The sequence below is a fragment of the Anser brachyrhynchus genome, assembly GCF_964034855.1.
Source record: "Anser brachyrhynchus genome assembly, chromosome: 10".
NCBI classification, from domain to species: domain Eukaryota; kingdom Metazoa; phylum Chordata; class Aves; order Anseriformes; family Anatidae; genus Anser; species Anser brachyrhynchus.
Window position 1 is genome coordinate 24,102,379 of NC_137705.1, and position 25,777 is coordinate 24,128,155.

The following is a 25,777-nucleotide window of genomic DNA, read 5'->3' on the forward strand; positions in this document are numbered from 1 at the left end:
ACTTGACGCATATTATCTTTGACAGGAGTAGTTGGCAGAAGATGAACTCTAAGTGCTCAGGAAAACAGCCGGAAGACAAATTAAGGGAGATACCACAGTTCAGGATTTCTAAGATGACAAGAACATAGAAATGATGAACGGGTCAATACAGTTATTGTTTGACCTTTAAGGACTGGAACAGGAAGCTTCTGTACTTCCAAAGTATGTAAGAACAAGTCTTACAAATCCTACAGGTACTAAATGGCATGAAATTTAGTTAAAACATATAGAAACAGGTTTCTATATGCTCTCAAATATTTCCTTAACAGCCTATGCAAACCATTTCTATAAGAAAAATTCCATGTGCCTGTTTTACAAAACAGCATTTCTAGAAGAGAAGCTTGCTCTCATTGAAATATGTTTAAATACTTCTGTTCAGAACATGAATTCATCTGCCTGTTCTAAACATTCATTATTTTAGATTCTGCATCTATATGAAAAACAAATTTGCACAGGTTTATCACTAGACTATTTCATTAGCACACAAAACTGAAACTGTTGGAAACATGCAACTGTGCCTTATGCAATAAAAACCTATTTATGATCCATGACTGTACACAACATGCCTTAGAGACTGTTAATATCCTAATCAAATACTTTTGCAGATTTGTTGGCCAAGAACTGATAAAGTACTTACTTGTAATAGGTAGGTAAAAGAATGGTACTATCAGGTAAAATATATTTTTATATATACTTTGGATATTTTATTCACTCGGTAGCCAGCTTCCACAGGTTTCACAAAAAAATAAATCACGTAACTTAGATATTTGTCCGCAAATAACACTGGTTAAGTAACTCTGTAACATCTGGTTTCCTTTTCTGTTTGCTATTTGAGTGCTTTTTTTCTGAATATAATTAATCCTTCTAAAATGGGAATAAAGCAAGTTATTGTCTTCTGGAAACTAATGAAGTATATTACAACCACAGACAAAGGGACTGTACCTCATTCTGCACAGCAAAGTTAAGATGCCCACAAAGAGAAAAAGAGCCTATGTTTATACCAAAATGGTACTTGCAGCTCAGGGGTCTAGATTCACTGTACAAATTTAGTAGAAGGAAGTAGTCAAAGTAACTGCATAGCTGATGTAGAAAATTTCAAAAGGAAAGTTAGAAGAGACAGGATATGAAAGCACAGGGAGACATGACAGGACACTTTCCTTCTGTCTTGATTTTCCATGTTGAAGGCTCTGTGTCAATAGAGACTGAATTTGTTGGCTGGTAGAGATAAAGTGAAGAAAAAAAAATAACATAGTGTGACTGCTGCTTCTATGGCAGCTGTGGAAACACACAAAAGTATTTGCATTTTAATTACAGTATTGATCTAAGACCAAAGAAGGGTGTTGCTCTTCCCGTATCTGTCAATGTGATTTTGGAAAACAGAGCCAGACTCTTAAGAAATAATGTTTGAATTTAGGATTCATTACTGTATCACTTCAACCAGCCGAGCTTAAAAGGGTAGCTCCAGACCAAGTTTTTTAAAAAACTCTACACCAAAAAACTCTTTACTAGGTCTAATTACATAGGACATAACTAAAATATTCCAATCTTCCTTTTATAAACCAATAAAGCCATTGCCATTGCTTTCTATGAACAAAATGGAAACAGCACAAAACAAGTCAACAATAACCATTGAATCTCGTTGATAATACTGTTCTACCCTGCTGTTCTGACAAGGACAGATTAAACTGTTTTATGTTCTCTCACATCTTTTTCTATTTGATCTATAGAACCAAAAGAAAAATGAGAAACATTACTAAACTTAGATAAAGCAGTCTTTACCACCAATCCAGTTTAGGCATTTGATCTACACATAAAAAATCAATTAAAATAAAAGGTGGATTTTTGTCTCCCCTTTAAAATTAATTATTCCACCTCATCAAATTCAACAAAGGAGATTCTTATTGGTTTGTTAATTATGTCTCTGTAATGCATAATAAAATGTTCTTTATCTACTTTCCCTTTCTATTTTGAGGTTTAGTATGATCTTGCTTTGTAAATAGTAAAGTGTTATAGTTGTATCTGCCCTTCTCTTTTATAATTAAAGCTTACTTTATATTTCAACAAGATATTAGCTGCAAATGGATACAGACTTTACAGGAGTTGGTCTAACCCACTGGCCACCTACACAAGCTATAGTTTAAACCATAGACTCCAAAACATAACAGAGCTTGTCTTTTTTCATAAAAGCCTCGGCAGAACTGTGCCTTGAGATGCAACATTAAGTATCCCTCAGCACCTCAGACTGTACAATATATATGGAACAAGGTTGAGTAATATACAGATGACAGAGTCACACATTCATAACATTATAAAGCAGAAATGCCCAGTATTAATTGTATTCAGTTTAATACAATAATACAATTTTTTTTTACACCTCTCTTGATCGACCGTTTTTGAAAAGAATCGGATCTAGATCTGCTGCATATTTACACATGCAGTGAACTTAGCATGCATGGATCAAATAAAAACCATGAATTTGCATTATAGTTTTGACTGGCAATAAAGATAAAATTAATGAAGTACTCTAGGTATGCCACATTACGCTACTTCCAAAAATTGGTTTGCTAAAGGAAATCTTCCTGAAGAAAATTCATTTGCATACTTTGGATTATGCCTCATTTTTTCTGCATCAATTTTTTACAGACCTATCTTTCAGATTATCCCTGCTTTTGTTTTGTTTGGTGTTTGTTTTTAAGCACAGTCACAAATGTATTTCCATTTCAAGCTATTCCCAGTTAGGAATAAAATGACTGTACTTCCAAGAAAGAAAATTACAAGGGAATCTGTTCTGCATTTGTAGGCAGGAGTGAGGCATTTTGAATGGAGAAGAAGAATTAAATTAGCCCCAGACATGGAGGCTGAATACTAGCCATGCGTTTCTGAAGTGAGTATCTGCAAACCCTTTCCTTATAGTCTGAACTTTACACATATAAATACACCAATACAGGTATAATCCAGTAAAAAGTTTGCTGCCCTACAACAAGCAAAAGGATATCCAATTTTTTGGCAAAACACTTTTTTTCTCTCTTCCAAAGGGACCACTGGTCTTTGAATAAAATATTTTTACCTTCCCCCACAGCCACCAGTTCAGAATGAAAGCATATTCCATGTTTAAGATTCTATATTTACTTAGTTTAAATATTTATGGGTGAGATGTATATACAGTATTGAATAAAACAGAAACCAGATTCATTCCTTAATGAGTGAGAAAGAATAGACTTCATATGGGGCAAAAAGTAGCGCTAGAAATTGTCACTACTTCTTTAAAGTCAGCAACCACAAGAAAAGTTGTCTTCTCAACTACTGTAGAGAATAACAAAACCAAAAGAAAGTGTTATTAGTTTTTCTTCTATATTATCAGATTTTTATGATAAAGGTTTTTATGTTTAAAAATGTGTTTAAATTTATTCAGCTGTTCTCATAGCTTCATGTTTCACTGGGCTGCTACACCGCATTATGTTCCCATATGACTGGATTAAATCTATCTAACAGACAAGTTAAGTCATTAGTCTAGCATCTGAATACTTGTTCAGATCTTCATCAAGTATTGACAAGCTGCAAAATCATACTGACGTCCCGTTTTTTAAACAGGATATTGATAGTACTTGTCAGATCAACACTTTAAAAAACTACTCTTCTTCCAAAGATACTGATAAACTGAAAATGGTGTTAAACCCAGTTGTTGGGGGACTGGACAGCCCAAGGGAGTGGTAATGGGAAACAGAGACTTTAACCTTTAGGTCATTAATTTAAATTCAGCTCAGGATGATTGTGACCAACATTCTCATGCGATGAATGTTAGCCTGTGTAAAGAAATAGACACAATAAATATTGGTGGACACATTACCAAGGTAACCAATCCCTTTTGGTAATCTCAGAAGAATACCTACACACTGATAGGGCACAAAGCAATCCTGATTCCTGTAGTTTCATGGAATTCATCATCGACTGCATATTGCAAAACAACATGCCAACTACAATCAATTTACTTATAACAGGTTTTGGGTTAGAAGCACCTTCAGCAGTCATAACTATAGAGTTCACTTTCTTAAAATAAAGTATAAGGTGCCAAAATAGAGAGATACAAAACCATACAGAAAAATGCCATTAAGTTCATTGTTGCACTACTGCTAGACAGGTTTGGTTGACCTGTTAAAATGTGGAAAAACAGAGAAAAACCTGAGACAGCCAACAGGAATAACCATGGAAAAACAGATCTATATGGAGTCTTAGATTGAGATTTAGTTTAGAGTCCAGATTAATAAATGTTGCCTGGTATGAATATATAAAATAATGATTATTACAGGCATTTCTTCAGAGCCTGAGGCTTATGATTAAAGCTGTTCACGAATGTTCTTTGCTAGCCTATAAGAGATTTCAGAAAGGTCTTGTTAGTATTAGGACAAATCCTTTCACGATTTCTACAAAAGCAGAGATACCCAACCTATCACAGACAATTGTCGAGTGGTAATGACAGTTGCCTTGGATGCATTAGATATTCAGCTGGGTTTAAGTCTCTATTCAGCTGGACTCAGAAAAGGAAATTGAACCAAAGTCACATGTCTTAAAGGATAATGCCCTAACTATTAGGCTCTGGGTATTGTAATGCAGATTTCTCTCAAGGTTTCTTGTTGAGCAGTTTCATTTTAAATAAATTAGTTATTGGCTATTTGGAATTAAAGCTTGTTTAAAGAAGTTTCTTTAACTACCCTTGATATGAGAGAGATTTTCAGGACTGATAAAGCAACAATTTCTATCAAAAACTCTGTTAAACAGAAAAATTTCCAATCGGCTTCACTACTGGCAAGAGCAAATGCAAATAAGTATCAGACATTTGTGAACACTCCCTTTTTTCTTTGTCACAAGACTAAAGAGGGGACAGTGAGACCAGGCCATGAAACATCTTTCTGTTCAAGACATCAAGCGATTTAAGGCTGGAGAATCATTGCTACTCACCAATGAACCTCTCACATAAAATGAGAGGAAAAAATATGCAAAGAAATGAAAAGCCTTTTCATTTAAAATTGATGAAGTGAAAACATTAACAGCATTCATATTAATTTTCTTGTGCTAAGCAATGATGCAGTTGATAATTTTCATACCTCAGAAGATAAGGCCTTTAATTTGAACTCTAACTAAAATGAGTCATCTTTACTGTGATTTCCTTTTACCCATCCTACCTGTAATCTTGAAAATATGCCATTCCCAAACTGCTAATCTTCATGTGACTTTAACAGCAAGTCTCTCTTTCATTTCTAGAGTTTAATTTACATTCAACTATTACCTTTTAGCTCTATCAAAATGCTTGTTTATCAAAACTTTTAATTATCTTAACTCCTTTATGCAGGGCTTCCCAAAATGCACCAATTCAAATCAACTGGTATTATGTGATATAGTTTATCCTTACATATAGAAACTTTATTCATCCGTGAAGACATCTACTCACCCCCAAAATTTACCACTCTATCAATTCACAGACTAAAAAACCAAAAATCCCTTCTGTTTCTAACAGTTTTCTCTGCGCTTCTACTTAATTTTCCTGTTTTCATTCAGTCCTCTCTCCCCTTGTTCTGTCATTACATGGGCTGTTAGTGTTTTTTTTAGCTATTCATCCCACATTCATAACAGTGATATGTGAATTCCACCTTTTACACACTGGCATCTCCTCTAGAGAGATCAGTCAACACTGTACTAAAGAAGCAGACTACATCAGTAGGTCCCCATGCACTATAAAATCATTAATATGATGTTAATTCATAATCTTTATCATTTTAACTTCCATTCACTGTGAAAGGGGAGATAGTTTGAAATTGTGTTATGCTGTAAATGGTAGCTCTTCTAAACACAGATTATGAGACAATGAATGTCCTGTCTTAGTCAGTGAACACCTTCTTCAGGATACAGATTATATCCTTCTTACTTGTGCTGAGTGCTATCCTACTATAAGAAAGGCTCCACTGCAATGAAAACAGACGCTAGTGGAGGCAGAAGATGAGTAGTCTTTAAAAACAACAGCCTTCCATGAATACAAGTTTCCATTCTCACCACCAATGTACCATATTACAAAGCAGCAATAGTTCACAATAGTTCACAATGTAATGCACTTGGATACCAAACTAGGTGATGCATCTACTGCCAGAAAAGGAATGGGCAATGAATCACATTATTCCTCCAATGTTTTAAAAGGTAGAAACAATAATAAAAGAACTGCCAAGCAAATCCACGGTTCTAATTTTATACTGTCTGTAGCTCTTTAGACTAAAAATAATTCACAGATGTCATTTTTGCAATTAGCATTTCTATTAAAAAGAAAACCAGACTCATCCTAGTTGATTTTAGGCATTGACTTACTCACCAGAATAATTCCACAGAGGAAGATAAAGGCACTTGCATTAATAAGGATCTGCACTGCAAGCCATTTTAAAAATACACATCTTGAAAAAGATAAAATTATAACCTACGAATTAAGTCAGAAATTTTGACAAACATTTGTTTTATAAATGCAATGGTGTTAATTTAGTTGAATACTCCTGAGTTCAGATTAATACATGCTGCTCTGAAGAACTCCATCAAAAACATTACCACATTTTAAGTAATTTAATTTTTTTAAAGCTTCAAAACAGACTCTGCCTACTGTTCATAAATGTCAAAGCCTTTTTTAACCACAAATTCTTCCTATCATTTAATTATAAAAGCTTCTGTAAAGTTAACTTATGTTTGAAAAATAGATTCATAAAATTCCTCAGTTCTAGATTCAAAGGAGCTGTTAAATTAAAATAACAACAGTCCTAAAGATAAGGGAATTCAAAATGGGACAACAGCAGAATTCAGGCACCTCCAGCCATAATGGTAAATCTGAAGGCCCCTTTCTCAGCCTGGAGACATCTGCTCTCCAAAAACACTACAGTTTTCTGTGGTTAGACCAGAAAGAGGATCCGCACCTCTGTGCATGGCCAGAGCATTACCTACCTGAACAGGAGCAAACACCTCACTGCACAGCTTACACCTAACCCTGACTGGGATCTAGAAACAAAACCCATCCCCCTGTCTGGGTTAGGAGTTTGATCCAACAGATGTTCTCAGAGCCAGCCTAACGGTCACCAGCCAGGCAGGTTTCCTCCAGAATTCTTCAGGTGCTATTCCTTTCTAAAGTGGTACATGAGCAGCAGCCATTGGTAGCCTAGCAGCATGACTACTCAACCCAAAAGGAAAATCCCCAGGTTAATTCCTTCTTCAGTCCAAGACTGAAAGTAAGGTCTTTTAGCAGAATGTTCTAATCATTAGGCTACAGGCCACGTTAAATCCTGGGATGAGAGTAAGGATATATTAAAGCTCTCCTGTAGAAGCTGTATTATTGTACAGAAAAAAATTCAAGATTCATTAGGCCAGAGAGAGAACACAAGAGGGAGCAAGAGTCTGTAGCCTAGTGATTTGGGCACTCAGCTGGAAAAAAAGAGTCCTGGGTTCCTGGCCTTTGCTCCATAGAAGGCTCATGCAATTTATCTAACAGCGTTTCCATAATACAAGTCCTGCCTTGAATCCAGCTAAGTTTTCCCTCTTGATCCAAGCTTATAAATAACATTTTGGGTAACAGTAACATTTATCAGTTTGAATTTCTTTTTGAATGAAAGACATCAACATGTCTTTTATGTGCTTTTAATGCTAAATTGAAAATGAACAACATCAATAAAACTGAAACATGCCAAAAACCTAAAGCTTACTTGATATTAATTTTACTTCACACTTATATATATATAATAGAATAACTTAATTGAAAGCAGGTTGAAAATAATATAAAAATTCAAGTCCATTTATTTACCTGTGTCAATAATGCTGCTTTGAATTACTAGGTTGGAACTTATATTTTTCATCTCATCTTTCTCAGGATGTGGTAGTATTTGATTTTTAAGTTATAGCAATAGTAGTAGACCTCTAATATCTTAATTCTTCTCAGTTTCAGTTTCTGATTCTCACTTAATAGTATTTTCATTTTCTGGTTCTCATTCCCTAGTACAACAGTGCAATGTCATGCAGGAGACTGCTTAAATCCAAGCAAGTTTACCCTGAAATTCCCACTCCAACAATTTCATGGACATATTTTTGTTTTTGCTAAACATTCTTTTTATAATAGCTTCATTTTGGGCCTAAGCCTACATAACTGTGTCCCTTTAAATAATATTCCATGCCTTGAAACATATTACAAAAACTGTTATGTCAAGGCAAGTTATGCAAGAGCTCTCTATGGTTTTAGCATATTTACTCTGTCACGCCATATGTGAGACTGCAGCCTCCACAACAAAACATTTACACACTGAAGTCATTATCTCTGTGAAGTCTGCAACTGGCATTTAAAACTTATTGATGGCCTGGGTACTGGTGGCTCAGTAGGCAGCACTCTTGCTGGAGGCCCAGGAGGTCAGAGGCTCACATTTTGCTCAAAGAACAAGTTGGACCTAGTCCAGGATTGTGTGTGGGCTGAGCTAGACTCCTAAAGGGGCAGTCCTTAGGACAGTAAGTGAAACTCTGTCTGTTTTGTGGATATCAAAGTCCTCTTGGAAATGGAAGAGGAAGAAAGAGCAAGTTTAACTCGTCTGAAGCAACGTAATGGCAATTAGCACACTCGCCGAGGACCTGAATATAATTGTTCATGCTAAATACAGAATGGTACAACTACAGTACACTGAACAGTTTTGACCAAGCCATTTTGGTCTGTGTGGTAAGCATATGTTCAAGAGACAAGTACAGACTGCCACACATGCTCAGTATTAGCTAACTTGCTAAGAGTAGAATGACTTTGGATTCAGCTTCACACCACAGAACTAAGAAAAATTCATGTATAATTTTTGTAAGTGAGGAGTTTAAACAAAAATGTTTTAATGCTGGTAACACTTCAGAGTATACTATATAATTACTGAAAAAAAACTTCAGCCAAAGTCAACACTAGCAACATATATAGAGAATATAAATGGAGATTCAACCTGCTCTGGTGTTAAATTTTGATACTTGAATATCCCAGACGTCTCCCTCCTCCTCTTCTTCTTTATAGACAGGTAAAGATGGATCTCTTGAAGGAACTGGGGATCACACTCTAGGCAAAGGTTGGACAGGTGATCAATGTACAGCATGAGATTTTTGCCGTGGCTATGTGCCTCCAACAGTGACTGGATCATCTGGTTTAGAAAAACAATTCAAAATTGTAATATTTTCTAAAGAACTTAAGTAGGGAAAAATAGTAAAAGGGAAAACAAATTATTTTCATAATACAAAATGTATCATAACTTCATCCTACAACGATGTAGCTCATTAACAAAAAATAATATATTTCTTATTTAACATTTAGTTCATTAACTTTTTAATTCCTTAGAAGTTAACCTTAAGAAAATTACAACCCATTTCCACTAGCAGAATGTGTTTAACAGTTTCCCATGAGATATTAAGTTGTTCTTGTAAGTTTTAGTTTCTTTTTTTTTTTGTGTCTAACACAACCACACAAAGTGCAAAGGCCAAGCCTGGCCCACTACTTAAACAGGCTTTGGAGCAAGTCATAGTTTATTAGTCAAGTGGGACACTAATCTATAGTGCACTTCAGGTTGGTATTCACAGATGTTAATGTTTGTTAACAAAGATTCATCTTCTAACACTCCCTGCACTGTCATTAGATTGAAAGAGAATTTTCTAGATGACCGTTCAGAGTACCTGGAGTGAAAATTTTCTTCTAGCACTTATGAACATTGTCTTGTACATAGCTTTTTTTTTTTTTTTCTCGCTGTCACAGAAAAGCAAATAATGCCATCATGCCCAAAAATATCCACTAGTAAAATGGACACTTAAGTTTAACTTTGGTGAAATCAACCTGTATTTAAGCAAGCGTCCACACATAGTAAAACAGATCACAAATTACAAGCATCATGACATCTTCAGGCTTTCATATAATTAATGTGCCAGCAATAAGCTTCTTAAACAAAACAGGTTAACTGATTGTATTATTTCTAGTTTAGAAATAGAGGAACACATAGCACAAAACCAGTGCAAATTTGCAAATAATTATGAGTTCATGTTGTTGCTAAAATTTGAAAAGAAGCTATTTCAAGGAATGAAGGATGTCCTCTTAATCTGTGACAAAAAATTTGTTTTTTTTTTTTTTTCTCTTCTCAGTAAGAAAGAAATTAGCTTTTTTTTTTTTTTCCCAATAAAAATATCCTTGTGAATACATAAACACTCCTGGTAATCATGTAATTACCTTACCCAATCAGATTAAATTGCTGTCAGTTGAGTTCCCACTGTTGATTAACTTTCGTGTACTTTAAACTTAAATGAAGTCTTTGGAAGTCACTTAGTCATTTACAAAGGTGTCTCTATGATTCAAAAAAGTATAACAGCAATATATTATTTGCTATAATCATCATATACCCAAGGTCAAGGATAGATCACAGTGGGCCCCTTTTCTAAAATCCTAAAGAAATGAAGAATTAAACTGTGTTGCTTATTTTGGTGTTTCTTGCCATGACTTCTAAATGTAATAGTAACCTTTGACCCCCACACATTAAACACCATAATTATGTAATTAAAACTAATTATGCAATTTAACATACATATTTTTGTCCTACAACAGGCAGGTCAATTACCTCACTCATTGACCTTGGAAGCTTTCACAGTTTAAACAAAACAATGAGGCTTTCAATTAATTTTAAAGTACAAACAGAAAAGAAGCAGCAGAACCACAAAAGTCTTCAAGCTAATATTGCCTAGATGAATCACTTACAAATCATTTTGTATTACATAAAATAACCCCCCCTGCTAAAAACTCTTATCCTTCTTATACCTTTTGATCATTACAAATGTTAACACTTTTGTGAACAAATCATACACACATTACATGCCAAAAACAAGCAAGCTAAGAGTCCATGGATTACTTTTTTCTTTGTCCCACTCGTTTTCTTCAATATGGTTTCCTTTGTTTCCTCCTACATTTCTTTACTTCACTCCCATTTCACCTTCACTTTTAGAACTCTTTTTCTTTCCCCCTTTTTCTTTATCATCTTCTCTGTCCCACTGCTAGCTGTAAAACTTGTTTGTAGTTTATCAAACTGCTGCAACCCTTGTATTTTCCAATTTCTGCTTGCTTTTCTAACCCCATTCAAGAGATGGCATTTCAAGAGATGGTGTTTCTCATCAGGTCCTGGCACCAGTAGCTCCTGATGACGATAATCCAGCATACTGAGGGAAATCTGGACTGCAGAAAGCCACAGCTAAAACAAACATGGTACATGTTCTAAAAACTGTTCCAAATTTTCCAGTGCTGGAAATTTGGTACAAGTGAAAAACACTATATGAAATTATTGAAATGTATTTCACCTGGATAATGCCTTCATTTTCTTCATACACTCAGGTAAGCTACATGTACCGCACCATTTTTATTTTTATTTTTTTATTTTACAAGAGACTAATGCAATATTACATTTCGGACAAGGAACTTCTTTATTTTCATAGGGTAAATAATTCAACCATTTTTTTTCAACCACTTTTTTCAGTAAATCAAATCCCATTCACTAAAGAACAATTCTTAAAGCAAGTATATGCCTATGCGTTCTACCTTAAAAAGTATCACATTCTGCTACTCTGTTTATTCAATTGCTATCTTAGACACAAGTAACTCCACTGAAGTTAATAGGCTTTGCTGTGAAGTAAAGTGAGAGACAATGTATATATAGGTATACCATTCAAGTTTTAAATTTTTTTCTCTACATCTCTCTTCATGTGGCTATCAGAAAATAGCTACTGGCAAAATATCAAAGTCTATACAAATCTTAGCTGACTTCTTGAAAGTAACAGAAAAATATCTACAGTGCACTTTGTGTTCTGGTGTCATTTCTAACACCATTTTTGGAGTCCTTCAGGTTCTCTGCTTTAATTAGGCCTGACTTACAGAAGCAGCTCAAAAAGATATCAGTAAACCTTTGACATAATGGAAACAAGAAATGCTGAACTCTGAATGAGGAACAGGAAAGAAACAATTTAAGATGGTAGCAGGCCTTATTGCAACACTAAACCTCAAATTGGATCTGATTTATGTAAAGTAAACTAATATATTGAAATAGTGCCCCAACTTCTGGACAATAGTTTGAAAGAAAACAATACAGCGCATGTGTAGAAATTTTATCCTAGGGAGCGGAGAAGAGTATTCCTTATACTTTCTTTTAACAAAAAGATTCCTTATGTTTTGAATGAAATATTAAAATTCTAATTCATCTCACAGAGCATCCCAAACAGAGCAACAAAAGAATGTGTGAGTCCAAATAAGGTGCTACTGAAACACAGTGGATGAGAGGAATTGGGACGGAATCCTACAAGTGGCTAAACAGCAGCAGGAGATCAGCTTCACAAACAGCAGGATGCTATTCTTTCCAGCCGTGAGTGACATAATACAAGTGATTGAGATTTTAGCTGATAAATGTACGCATTAAATAAAGGCCTTGCTATAGAACTTTCAAACTCAACAATCATTTAGGTAAATCCTGTAGCCCCGATTTACACTGAAGAGCATTTTGTCTCATATGAACATGCCACGTTAGTCATGTAAAACAGAGTCCTTTATAACATAAAGGCAATAATTTTTGAGAGTCTAAATGTAGAAAACACAAGAGTATTTGCTTAAGGATTCAGCAAGTGAATAAAGCCAAAAACTTTTGGAGTTTTACATCTTTTACACATCTTTACCCTTTTTTTTTTACACTTTTTTTTTTTTTAACAACTTTTACACATCTTTACACATCTTCAGTTCTGTCCTGAACAATTCTGTGCATATTAGGCTAAATATACATAAAAATATTAGCCGGAATATCTGAGATATCTATATCAGTACTGTTACTGAACTGTACTATTGAACAGTACTGTTACTGTTCAGTAATTGCTACTGATTGATCTGTTAATGATATGTCGTAACCCTACTAAGTGTAACCCCAGTAGTGTAACCCTACTGGTTATTCATAAGTTCTGTAATATGGCAGTACTATTAGAGAAACTTTAAGGTTCTGAAGGGCCCAGTTGCATTTGTAAAGAGACACTGAGATACCAAGATAAGGTGCACTTAATGAAAATAAAGGATTAATAGATCATTTTAGTTTCTAAATTTAATGGAATTTTATGAAATCAGGTTTCTTCTAAGCATCTATTTTCCACTCACACTAGTTCCCAGATCTCTCCTTCCCCCCTCCCCCCCCGCCTTTTTTTAACCTCCCCAACTGCTAATTCTATTTGATACTCAGATTAATTGCAATATGTATGATGATAAGTAGCTGTTTTGAATTCACTTCTTCATAAGGGATGGTTTTATTTTTTCTGGAAACTCACAGAAATTTGGTTAAATCTCATTATTTATCCAGTTGACTCTTTTCATTCAGAAATTAGTTTAAGAGTTTGTGACACCTTTGAGAACATAAGCTATTATGATTAAGGAGGCAGGCCAACAAGAAGCGCAAAAGCATAGACTTCCCATTCCATGACCTGAGCAACCAAATAAGAACATCGTGACACCTGCAGGAGGCACCTGAAGATTATTTCCTGAGCCTTTCCTCAGCACATGACCAGAAGTTCACCTATGTGATCACAAAACAGGCATTTCCCATCACATGACTGAGTGAAGGAACATGACGGATGATGTCTGTATTTCGATAATTCAATGGACATGTGAATAGATTTATGATCATTTATTCTGGAAAGAGACCAGATTACAGACCAGGTAAAGTTCTTGCTAGCTTCAATCTATGGATCATGTCACAAGTTGGCCATCTGTGCTGTTAATATGTATGATTTCTGGAGATCTTCCATAAAACTGTATAATGAGGAATTTGAAATGATGTAGAGATAGCCACAGCATTCAGAAATTGTAGCTCTAGTCCCCTGTTCAACTGAAAAACAACAGGACAATGCTGTTTTGCTATTACCTGCAGTATTATATAGTTATTGAAATATGTAGTCATCTTGTTTTCATCACCACAGGGAGTGTGACTTATTTACGTGTATGGATGTATTGCACATTTATAGCATGTTTGGTACAGAGCAGAGCAGCTCTGTAAAAGATGATTAAGACATTATGCTGAACTAAAAATTGGATGCTTTGTGAATATCTGTGTTTTGGCCTTTCCCCAGAAGTCTTTCCCCCACAAACTGAGAGACAACAGCTGGAGGAGACTAACTCTGTACACAAGAGAATTTTTTCCTTTCCTTTTGAAGGTATTACTTGCATATTATTACATTTACATAAAGTATCCTTATTCTTTCCCATATATAGTAAACTGCACTTCAGTGTGTGGCTGTTGTATAGCCGTTTCCTCTCCCTCAATTACAAAATAGAATTATCCTCACTGTCATTCAAGCCATTCCCCCTCCCCACCCCCATCCCAATTACAAAGAATTGATGCGAATCTATTTTTGTCTGGTCTGTTTTATGCTGACAGGAATTAATTCTAAAGCCTACAACATTAAGACATACAAGTATGACATATGTTTTTGATCTACAAACAAGTTATCCAATTATTTTAGGTAAACTTTATGATCACAACCATCCTTACCAACTCTGATATGATAGGTTAGTTTCTTCTTAATGTCTTAAGACTCATATACATTGCTATGGGAAATATACTCTTGCATGTTCCTCATGTTTTACTTCCTGATCTTGAAATAATGTAATCAATGTGCACATTTTGTTTACACTTATTAGTAAAAAGACACTAAAAGCATGCTGGGAAATAATATTCCATGCCTTAGGACTCAAACAAGTTCTCTTTATAAATAGAGCTTGTGTAAGTCATGGACAAAGTTGACAAATTTCATGGATTAGTCATGGTGAAAATATCAGATTTCATGGTTTATAACAGATTAAGAGGAAAATCATACTAGAATCTTGATTCTCCAAATTCTCCATGTTTTTGAAGAATAAAACAAAAAAGTGATAGTTCCCGACTCCATTCACTTGTTTACACTTGTACTGTGTCACATGTACAGTGTAGGTCTTTCTCATCAGCCAAGTGCACAGTAAAACCTTTGAAATCTATATTTAGCTACATTGGGCAAGACACACTAGAATCAAAACATAAGAAGTTACAGGGGTTGTACTACATTTGAGTTACTTCAATGCATTTTTCTATCAAGTTATCCTAATGTGAAAATGTTTTGTTACTTTGAAAGACTTTAACTAGAGGAAGAAGCAGATTTTGAATGAAAGTTGCTATTTTCACAATTATTTATATTTGGTGCATTTTATTAAAAATTGACAAATAATCTACTAAAGAAGTTCCACTTTAACAGAATATTTTGGTATTCTGGTAAAAATATAAAATTAATACCAGTGAAAAACAACATTTGGAGTAAAGAGAAACTATCGTTTTTCATGTAAAACCTCATGGCTTTTAGTCATTTGTGATGATGTCATTTAAAGTGAGGCCTTATTTAAAATAGAGGTTACATATAAGCATGTGATTCAAAGAGACTTGTTGACTATATAACTATTTGGCTTGATGCCTACATCTCTTCTAGTTAGTTGTATAGACCACTTGTCATCTTTGCATATGAAGACAGGCAATTTGTCAAACATTTGCTTTAATTCTTTTTCTTTGTCTTCCTTACAATATCCTTCATATACATCCTGGTCATCAATATCATATATCTGACTGGAGGATGGAAATTCATTTGTGTCTCTGTCTTATTTCCTTTGCATGCAATCCTCCTGGGTCTTATAGGATGTACTTAATAAGAACCACATTATTCTGCTAAAGGAAGTCCTTGAGCAGACTTTGAGAAGCAGTATGGCAAATTAGTTTCAGAACATGGAAGGTCAGGTTGGAAATAAAAGCTGCAGTTATCTGCTGTATTTTCTGCACTCTAGAAAATAACAAAAAGAGGTCTAACTTGTAAGATAGGATTTGTTTGATGTTTTTCCCTTAGAAAGCTGGAATAATTTATCCACAAACAACAGTGTCCTGGACATCAGCTGAAACAAATTAAAATTAGCTTTTAGTTAAATTCACATTTTGAATATATGAGCAATTGCAATTCTGTTCCAAGTGTATTTAAAAGCTTTTGTTTCCACAAACTCAGGTCATTATTTGTAACAAATTCTATACCATTTACATTTAAAAGTCTGAGTTTGCAACATAAATAGCCCTTTAGATGGTTGAAAATCCCAGCTTTATAGCTGTCCTTGCAACCTTAATTCTGCCCCCGGTGTCTATAAATTTATGGTTATTTCTAATGATCACACATTATATTTCACTCTAGGATCTCAGTGTCATTCTGTTCACAGGCTAAAGGCTTCTTACAGAGTGAAGCTGCCTTTCAATAATGCCAATGTTTTTAAAATGTTGCCTTTCTAACCATCTACCTGAAACTACATTTACTAATTGCTTCCTGGGCTTCTCTGTGCTGCTCATCACCACATCTAGATATCTCTAGAACACTAACAAACTGCTTTCTGCATCTCTGTGATATAAAAGAACATTATTATCTGTGTAGGAAAAGATGGTGCACAGACATTGGGCACAGTTTCAAAAGCCTTTGCTTGTCTCAGATGTCTTGGTCATTTGCTCTAAAGCATTTGGCTTACTTGTGTAAAGTTCTTAGTTTTTTATATTCCTTTCCATTTTTAAAATAGTTGTATAGATTTCAACAAGTTATCTTTGACACATCTCTATAAAATAAGATCATACATCCAATTTTCCTCATTTTTTAGATGTTAAAAAGTGACTTTTGCCTAGCGCAGAGTACTAGTACTACTACCTAAAACTCAGAACCACTCTCAGTGCTTCAGCACTGTTTTTGTCCCTGATGACTTACTACAATAGCAGCAGTATTTTCATTGTTTTAAGGTACTGCAAATGTTCTGTACAGTGGAGACAGGTCACAACTGAAATGGAAGAAAAAAAAAAAAACACACAAAAAACACCAGAGGTATGCACAATATCTGTATCTGGGTCTACACAATTTGTTAGCACATAAGAAAACCGCTGCAAGTTAATGGATACAGCTAAGTTGACCAATAACATTAGCGCTTGTCTCTCCACAGTCAATTGTCAAATTTACTATGCAAATCATTAATATATTTAATACAAAAGATAGTAAGCTCTGAACAGCCATGAGGTGTTACAGAAAATGTAGTAATTGGCTGTGTAAGTGAAGAACACTGTAAAATGTGCCCAAAAGTGCAACAAGATGAAAATGATACCAGCTACTTTAAATCTGTAACTTCCCAACTTCCGGAATTTGATTCACATTGTAATGCCCATTTAATGAAGCCATTCTGTTGACTTTCAACCTAAATTTGGTGGACTCCCAGACAAAAGTTACAGACAAGTTTAATGACGACTCATCAGGATCAGAAGCAAAGTCTGAGCTCTTATCAGTCACAGGTGAAGTACTATTTTAAATACCATTTAAAATAAAACTGTGGTTACTGGTGATCGCTTCCAATTATAGTGTAGTACATTGAATGAAAAAGCTGCTAGCTTGTATACCTGAGTTAATGGAAGCCTTTTATTTTGTTTATTAAATCACATTGGAGCGTAAGTTCACCAATTTTTCTCTGAACAAAATCTGAGTGCCCTCTCTGGAGTGGCTAAGGAATCTACAAATAATGAAAACAGGGCTTTTGATTTTTTAAACCTACCAGCTTTTCTCCCTGTTTTGAAATGGATCTGATCCAAAGCTCAGCTGTACTTATAAGGAGCCTTTTTATTGATTTCACAGTGAGGTGACACAACTTGGAGGAGTTTAAGCAATGCATATGGGCAGGTTAAAAATATCAGTTCTACTCTTTGTTTATACCATCTGGTTTTCAATCACACAGACCTCAATGCATTTCTCATTTTCTGTTCTATCATCAGTAAATTAAAATCAGCTACAAAACTTAATTAAATGTGTTTCTTTGTAGAAGCAATGTATGCATCATTAAGGCCCGAATAATAACCATACTCAAGTCTATCAAAAATTTTTTTTTTCCCTTTGGCAAGAGCAGATTAAAACTGAAATACCATTAAAACTCCAATATATTTTCCAGTAGTGAGCTTATGTGTTTTGTGTCTTTACTTCATTCTTCTTGGTGATGAAAAATGATTAAATTAGAACCAGTCAACAATTAGAATCTCAACAATTTGGGCTGTAAGTACTACAAAATAGGTGTTTGATTTACTATTGAATCTGAAATGAGAAAAAAAAATACCTTTACAATTCTTTAGGAAAAATGGAATTCAAAGTTTGGACTAATTTAGGTCAAAACTTTGACATAATAATCTCTCTCCCACTTTCTCACGTACTGAAAGAAATAAGCAATCCACATTTGTAAAGTGTTTTAATGACCTCATATGAAAATTACAGAAATGCAAATCAAGTATAATTGTTGTTATTATGATGAAAATGTCTAGTTCTACTCACTACAGTCATTGCCTTAAGTAACACAGTGGGTAGCCTGTTATTACCAATGGAATAAACTTTTTCATCAAACACTCTTTATAAAAATATTTCCCTGGAAATGTAACACAGCATGCAGCAAGACTACTACAATTTTCCATCAACTATGAGTGCATGCAGCATAGGTACTGTATTTAGATAATTGTACTTGAGCTTTTTGGCAATAGTTCCTCTTAAGGAAACCTACATTAACCTAAAATTTAGAGTCTGTTATCCCCAGGCCAGATTCATTGGAATTTTTAATATGGCACTGTCTATTCAACAGTTGTGTGTAAATTGCCAATAAACTGGCCAGAAAAGAGCTGAAGGGCTAATTGCCTTTTAACTCCACTGTGATGATAAAGTCACGTAGAAAGAAAGGAAAAGCTCCCACTGCTTTAACAAGTTTATCTGACTGCCGCTTTAACATTCTCTGTCTGCATGCACTTTAGTGCATTCACCAATAAAAGGATAAAAGCATTCAAAATCCTATACCCTCAGTAACTAAGAAAGTCCAGATTCAAAACGTCTGCTCTGCTGGAATCAGCCTATTAGATCAGCTAACTTTTTGTGTGGTACTTGATTTCAACTATACAGTATATAGCATGAAAAATTTGAAAAAGAAGAAGAAGAAGGAGCAGAAAATACTTCTCATAGATGAAGGATAAAACAGTGCTACTTAATTCAGTGGTCAAATTCCCATTAACTTTGACAGGGCAAGGATTGCATCTCAAAATAAAATGGAATACTGAAAAATACAGCATCATTTAATTGTTAAATGCTGGACGACCATACAATTTCAATTTTCAATTACTCTCAATTCTTTCAGCCACATTTTATATTCTTTTCTTCTACACTTTCCTCTTCAAAAATCCAGTTTTATAAATACATTTTTTATCTGATTGTGAAGATAGTTTATATCACGTATAAACTTGATAGTTTTACTAGAAGATCTAGAGATTTTCTCTGTTTTACTGCACTTTTAACATAGTGTTATTGAATATTAATGTATAGTCAAAGTGGGCATCAAATAATGACAGTTACAGAAGTCAATATTTCTAGACATGAGGCATATTTTCTTTGGCTAGGTGAGTGATAACCATTCTTGTTCTACTTGATTCCACAAAAGGAAATGGCTATTAAAAATACATTTAATGGAATGACTGAAAGGAAAAAACTAGTGGTCTCTTCATTTTTTTGGTAGTCCTGTATTTTCACTTTGACCAGAGAAAGAACACATTCAGCTCTGATACTGAATTGACCTGTTATGCTTTACAAAATAAAAGAAGTAGTATAGACATTGTGATTGCCAGCTGCAAACCACTGAATGTTGTTTTTCTATTAAAAATCTCTTCCATGTTTTTCTTATTGTAACCTGGAAAGAGTACAAAATCTGAAATCCAAAGGAATTTCTATAAAAAAGAATACTGTTCACACCAAAGGTTCCTCAAGTACTCACCAAAGCAAATGTTATATCATATTACAGTAAAATTTGAAAGCAGAAGATCAAACTAAAAATGAAGTGTCCTTCAAAACAGACTTATGTGCATCAGAGCCTATGCATTAATGTTTGTTTCCATACAGTTATGTGTTTCTCTTCTCCATCACTTCATAATTTGTTCCAGATTTTATTATTTCTTTCACATTTGAAGACACGTTGTTCCACATTCGGGTGATGAAAGACTGAACTGGATGGAAATACATTGAAATATTTGAGAGAGAATGAAAACAAAAATCAAGTTAAATTTTCAATTTATAAGGTAGTAACAAAACTAAGGAAAACATAGTGCTCCATGAGACCCAAAATATTCACTTTCGCAGTACAAAATAAACATCTTTGCCATCCTTCCAAATGTAGAATGCCAATACTAGAGGGAAGTAATGAATTTATCCATAGCAACGCATCAATTTAAGGTTGTCACTGCAGCAGTTTAGGGTTATCCTTAAAGCTTTGTTACTAGATTTGATGGCAGAGTAAACTAAAAGATCAAGCTAATCTAGGATAAACTTCTTTTCCACAGTTCAAAGGCATTGGCCTTTCCGCAGGTTCAACAGCAGGTTTCTTTGAAGATGTGCCCCAAAGTTCATTAAAAAAATTTCACTGACTTGAACTGATTTCAACATTAAAAAGATAATGCAAGAACTTCATTGCCAGAAAGAACCTGACAGACTGACTTTGAAGCTTTTTTAGGTGGTATTAGATTATTCATCATTCTTCCACTAAAAGTGTTATTTATTTAAACATACCTTTATGTTTAAATACCTAAACATAACTTTATGTTCTTCTTTCTAGAAAATCCAAACTCAGCGTTAATGATGTTATCGCACTTGTTGAATGCCCTTAAGAATATTTCTAGGTTGTAGCAGACACAGTGAACTGTCAGTTATCACTTATGAAGCATTGTATCTGTGTGTAGAACTTTGCAAAGAAATATAATGGCAAGAATAACTGCAGCCTTTAACAAATGAAAATCTAGAAAGATTTACATCATCATTCAGATTAAGAGTACAACCTCATCTTAATAGTAGGTGCTCCATAGCCTGTGTCAACAGTAATTTGAAGAGAAAAACAATTTAAGATTTTCTCTGTTGGTACAACAATCTTGGGAATGTGACTTCCATTAATAATCTTCCTAAAAGGGGGGTTCTACATAGAGAACAGAACTACACATACTTCCAAGATTTGTTATAAAGTAAGTTGCAATGTATTATAAATATATACTTTTTAGTATGTAATGCTGCACTAGTGACATGAAAAAAAATAAAAAACACAAAAAGTTGACAGAAAATTTCCCAAATCAAGTGTAAATACATCAGCATCAGTTTTCAGAACCACCTTTCCAGAAACCCAAGCTATATTTCCCAGTTACTATAGATTTCTGACTTCACTTGAGTACCATGCTCACAAAATGAAATGCTTGAATTTCATGCAATTTCAACTTTACTCTAAATTCTACTTTACTAACTAGACCCTGTCAAATAAAAAACCAACCACGGGAGTCTGACAGCTATTATTTTGTACACACTGCTGATGAAAAGAATTTGCCTTCTTGGAAAATAAATGCTTATATTTATGTCTAAATTCCTGAATTAGGTCAATTAAATAGTTGTATTGGCTCAAAAAACTGTACAAAACAAGTCAAATATTCTAACAATACTCTGTTCCAACATTAAATTATTCTATATAACTTACATTCTCATAGAGGTACGTGGACCTTTATGAGGTCCTACACAGAAATCCTAAACAGAAAACTATCATATGGAAGTTTAATTAAGCACATCATCCTCATTTTTGATATATTCTTTGTTACTTTTTTCTCTTAAAAGCATGCAGTTGTCTCTATAAGCTTATTTTACTTTACCTTTTTTGAGTTCAAGCTTTTATCTTGTAGATGACCAAAAAAAAAAAAAAAAAGTAATAATCACAGAACTACCTGCCAATGTTGACATATTTAGGCCCTGTAGTAGCTGTTGGGCTATGTAGCCCACTCAAGGGAATTCTATTTTATCAGAATAGTGGAACTTGTTACAAAATAATTATTAAAAAATGACAAGATGATTGATATGTATGCAGTTATACATACTGAAGATAAAATACTGAAATCACATTACAGGTTTTGTCACTGCAAATCTCCTGGGAGCAAGAAACTACCAAATACTTCACTGATTAAAAAGGTATAGAGAAGCTGATCCTTCTTTCTGTCACCTAGTTTAATGCTAACTGCTTAACATGATTAAAGCATACACATGCATCGACAATTATTATTTTTTTAAATTTACACAATGGCTTTCCAAAAATTTGTCTATTTGTGTACAATCTCCTTAATATGTGAATAGCACACACGCATAAAACTTTTATGGTATAGCAATATTACCAGCTTACAAGTTTGAACAAGCAAAACATAAAAGTTTCCACACCTTCAGAATTCTGGACTCTCCTCAGTTACTACCTCTAGGGATTTTCCTCAGCCAGCTCCAATTTCCCCTCCAGCTTCTGTATTCAATCATTCTCATCCCTTTACTCAGACCTGCACTGTGCCCTCCAAACCCACTCTTTCACAAGTTAGCAGTCCTAGCCTTCCTCCTTGTCTCCTGAACCACCAACCATTATTTCTCACCTGTCTGCACAGCTCTACCTTACTCCTGCAGCTGCTTTACCTTTTTTTTTTTTTTTTTTCCCTATTGAGATTTATTCTCAAACACTTTTCCTCCGGTCTCAAGGATCTTCATGAGTCTCTGGATTCCATTACTGCCCTCAAATCAACTTTTTGGGAAAATCCCCTCTGCGATGGCAGATGACACAGAAGAAACGGGAGAGACAACCTCTCAGCTGTAGCTCTGGACCTAGCACAAGAGAAGCAGTCCCAAATTGAAAATTTAAGTCATTAGTCCCAGACCTGATAATGCAGAGGAAATCCTAGTTGCTAAAACCTAATGGTCTAACACAAGGTGGGATTCTTCTAAAAGCCAATAAATTAAACAAATTTGAACAAACATTTATTTGGACAACAAAAAGTACATCCACAAAAAGTGCTATCCAACTGCTAAAATGCAGAACACCTCTTCAAGTAAAGGAAACAGTAAACCTTTTCAAAGACATTTCCACTCCACACTGTTTATTTTTTTAACCTCTATCCTCTGCCTTTTCTGCTAGCACATGGAAGCATTTGTGCAAAGTCTTGAGACAGATACCTTGCTTGGCAAGCGTCCCAAATCATTTCATAAAATTATCAACTAAATGAAAGGTCAGACAATCTTTAAAATGAGAAAGGATACTATGCAGGTCTGTAAATAGGGAATATATAATGCAGATAGATAAATCTATATTACTGTTTCATTGTAATAACCTATTTAATTTGTTTCACTTTGTTATCAGAGCCAGAAAGAGAATTTTGAAGTGCTGGAATTATAAAATAAAAAGATGCACAAGTTCTTTGTTGATAATTATTCAAGACAGCTGAAAAAAAAAGTATTAGAAAAGAAAAGCAAACATCAGAGGAAGTTAATTTATTACTGAAAAAGTTATTTCTGTCAAAAATAGTATGGTTATAATTTTTGACATTGATATGATATTGATATACTGACATATTGATCTATTACTATTGCTATATATTTGATATGTTGATATAAATGTTCATATATTGATATAATTCAGGGGGGTTCTTCTAAGGACCACCAAAAATCTCTAGCATGATGGGAATAAAATATTCTTGTATACACATTATATTTAATAGAAGGAAAAAAAAGTTTAAAAATTTTTAAAGCTATTTTACTGCCAGAGGGAATGCTGCTACTTAGATCTGATTAAATATATTTAAAGTTATTTTAATAATTAAATAAAACTGATAAATATATTTTACACTTAAATGTTTTTAAAATATTACTGTATCTGTGCATTCACTGAATATACATTCAGTCTGGCTGTTCTGTAGACTTTATTCACAGCTTATAAAATATCTTTCCTTAGCCTACCAACTGCTTCAGTTCTCAAATCACAATGCAAATCGTAATACGTTATACAAATAAGCCTATCCAGAAACTAGTAAATAGGATATGTAAATAATTCAAAATGAAGCTAGGATTGTAATTTGTCACAAAACAGGTCAATATAAATAAGTACAAAATAATTTGTGAACAGGTTGTAGCATATCTATAGTTCAGCTTCTCAAAATAGAAATATTTCCTACTTACAAGTTATTTTGTGAACTTTAAATTTATTAGAAGAGTGTAGGTTACTAACATTAATTAACACCAGATACTAACTATGATTAAAGTTGCAATTAAAGGCCTCTCAGAGGAACGTAGAACATAAACTAAAAAGAATGGGCTTCTCGAACACTCATGTTTCAGTGAAGGTAAAGCTTGCTTTTATAATTTGAAGTGATGGTAATGGTTGAATATCAACTGATATTGATGGATTGGAGATCACACCTTCAAACCTAGCTGGATGAATTCCAGTTTTCATAGGTGTGATATCACTATCAGTATTGCTACCACAGGCAAATAATTGACAAGTGACATCACACACAAACTGTAAGATTTTGAGTCTATGGGCTGCCATGCGTTTAATACTACGGTGTACCATAAGAGCCCTTAAAGCATTTCCCTTTAGTTTTTTTCTTCTATTAACTATATTAGCAGTAATTCCTATTCTGCATATAGGAAATGCCTGCTTATACCAGTAATACCATGTCTAACTGTAAAATAAATAAATAAACAAAAGGAAACAATCCTACCTACACTCCATAAATCTATAAAGCTCTTAGGCATATAAAAGTGAGACCCTGAGATTCCTAGTTAATACCAGATAGATCTCTGCTAGAGTATTTTGTTTTCTTCTGCACGCATTCCACCAATAATTTGATTCAGGTTAATCCTGTCTAAAATTAAAATAAAGGTCACCTGCTATTAGTTAGTTTATTGAATGTGAATGCTTACTATAACAGGAGAAAAAACAAGTAAGTAGAATAAATGACAGCAGTCACAGCCATTTGAAATATAAAAGTCTTTGTCAGTTTTGGATAAAAGTAAAATATAAGTATTTTAAAATCATATTTATTTGCTGACAAAATGGTTGTCTGCAATGTATGTTGAACTCAGCAAGTTTATTGCCTGAATTTTTTAGGGCAAGAACCATTCATAACAATGCAAACAGGTTCATCTTCCCTAAGATCTTGCAAATGACTATTGTTTTGTTAAGATACTGTATTTACCTTCTATGGGAATGCTGTGAAAATGCTACCTTATTAAATTAATGCCTCACATAAAATTGTTGGTTCGCAAAGATGACAGTGAATGGAGGACCACCTTACTAGCATACATTTTCCCTTTAGTCCATTACTTTTTACATCAGAATTCCATTTTTTATATAGGCATAAGATATTTGTGCTTTATTTTTTTTTTAACCTCAATGCATAAAGTGAAATGACAAAAATTGTTTTGTTTTTTTTCCTATTTCAAAGGTAATTATTCATTTTAATCTATTCATTTACATTTTAAGGTCAGAATAGAGTCTGAAACCCCAACAAAATCCAGGATACCTTGTCCAACTAAAATTCTGTATTATTTAAATACTTCAAAGGTGCATCTTTATTTCTACAAAAGTTACTTGTAAATAATAATAACTTAAAGAATTCCATAACTGTAGATATTAAGTTATGTTTAGAATTGTAAAGAACTTTCTCTTTTCCTCTTCAACGAACATGAGAACTGTATACATCTGAAAACATTTTATTTATTAAAATTTAGTCAATCCATTTTTTGTGCTACAAAGACACAGAAATGTACTGTTCAGTGGAGA

The 25,777-nt window shown here is 34.0% G+C and overlaps 1 protein-coding gene across 25 annotated transcripts in view; it reads right to left on the minus strand.

Moving 5' to 3' along the window:
- Positions 1-25,777, minus strand: part of ERC2 (ELKS/RAB6-interacting/CAST family member 2) — a 522,744-nt gene that overhangs the window by 51,181 nt on the left and 445,786 nt on the right. For 20 of the 25 annotated variants that reach the window (XR_013955471.1, XR_013955472.1, XR_013955473.1 and 17 more), the window contains one exon: positions 9,018-9,209. The exons of 3 other annotated variants lie outside the window; for them this stretch is intronic. Coding sequence is in view for 17 of the 22 variants with exons in the window: in XM_080605891.1 (XP_080462017.1) it covers positions 9,018-9,209 (192 nt within the window). In the remaining 5 variants the exon portion in view is untranslated. Of the gene's footprint in view, positions 1-9,017; positions 9,210-20,049; positions 20,166-25,777 lie in introns of those variants that run through there. 2 more of the 25 variants (XR_013955475.1, XM_080605883.1) reach the window with 2 other exon arrangements.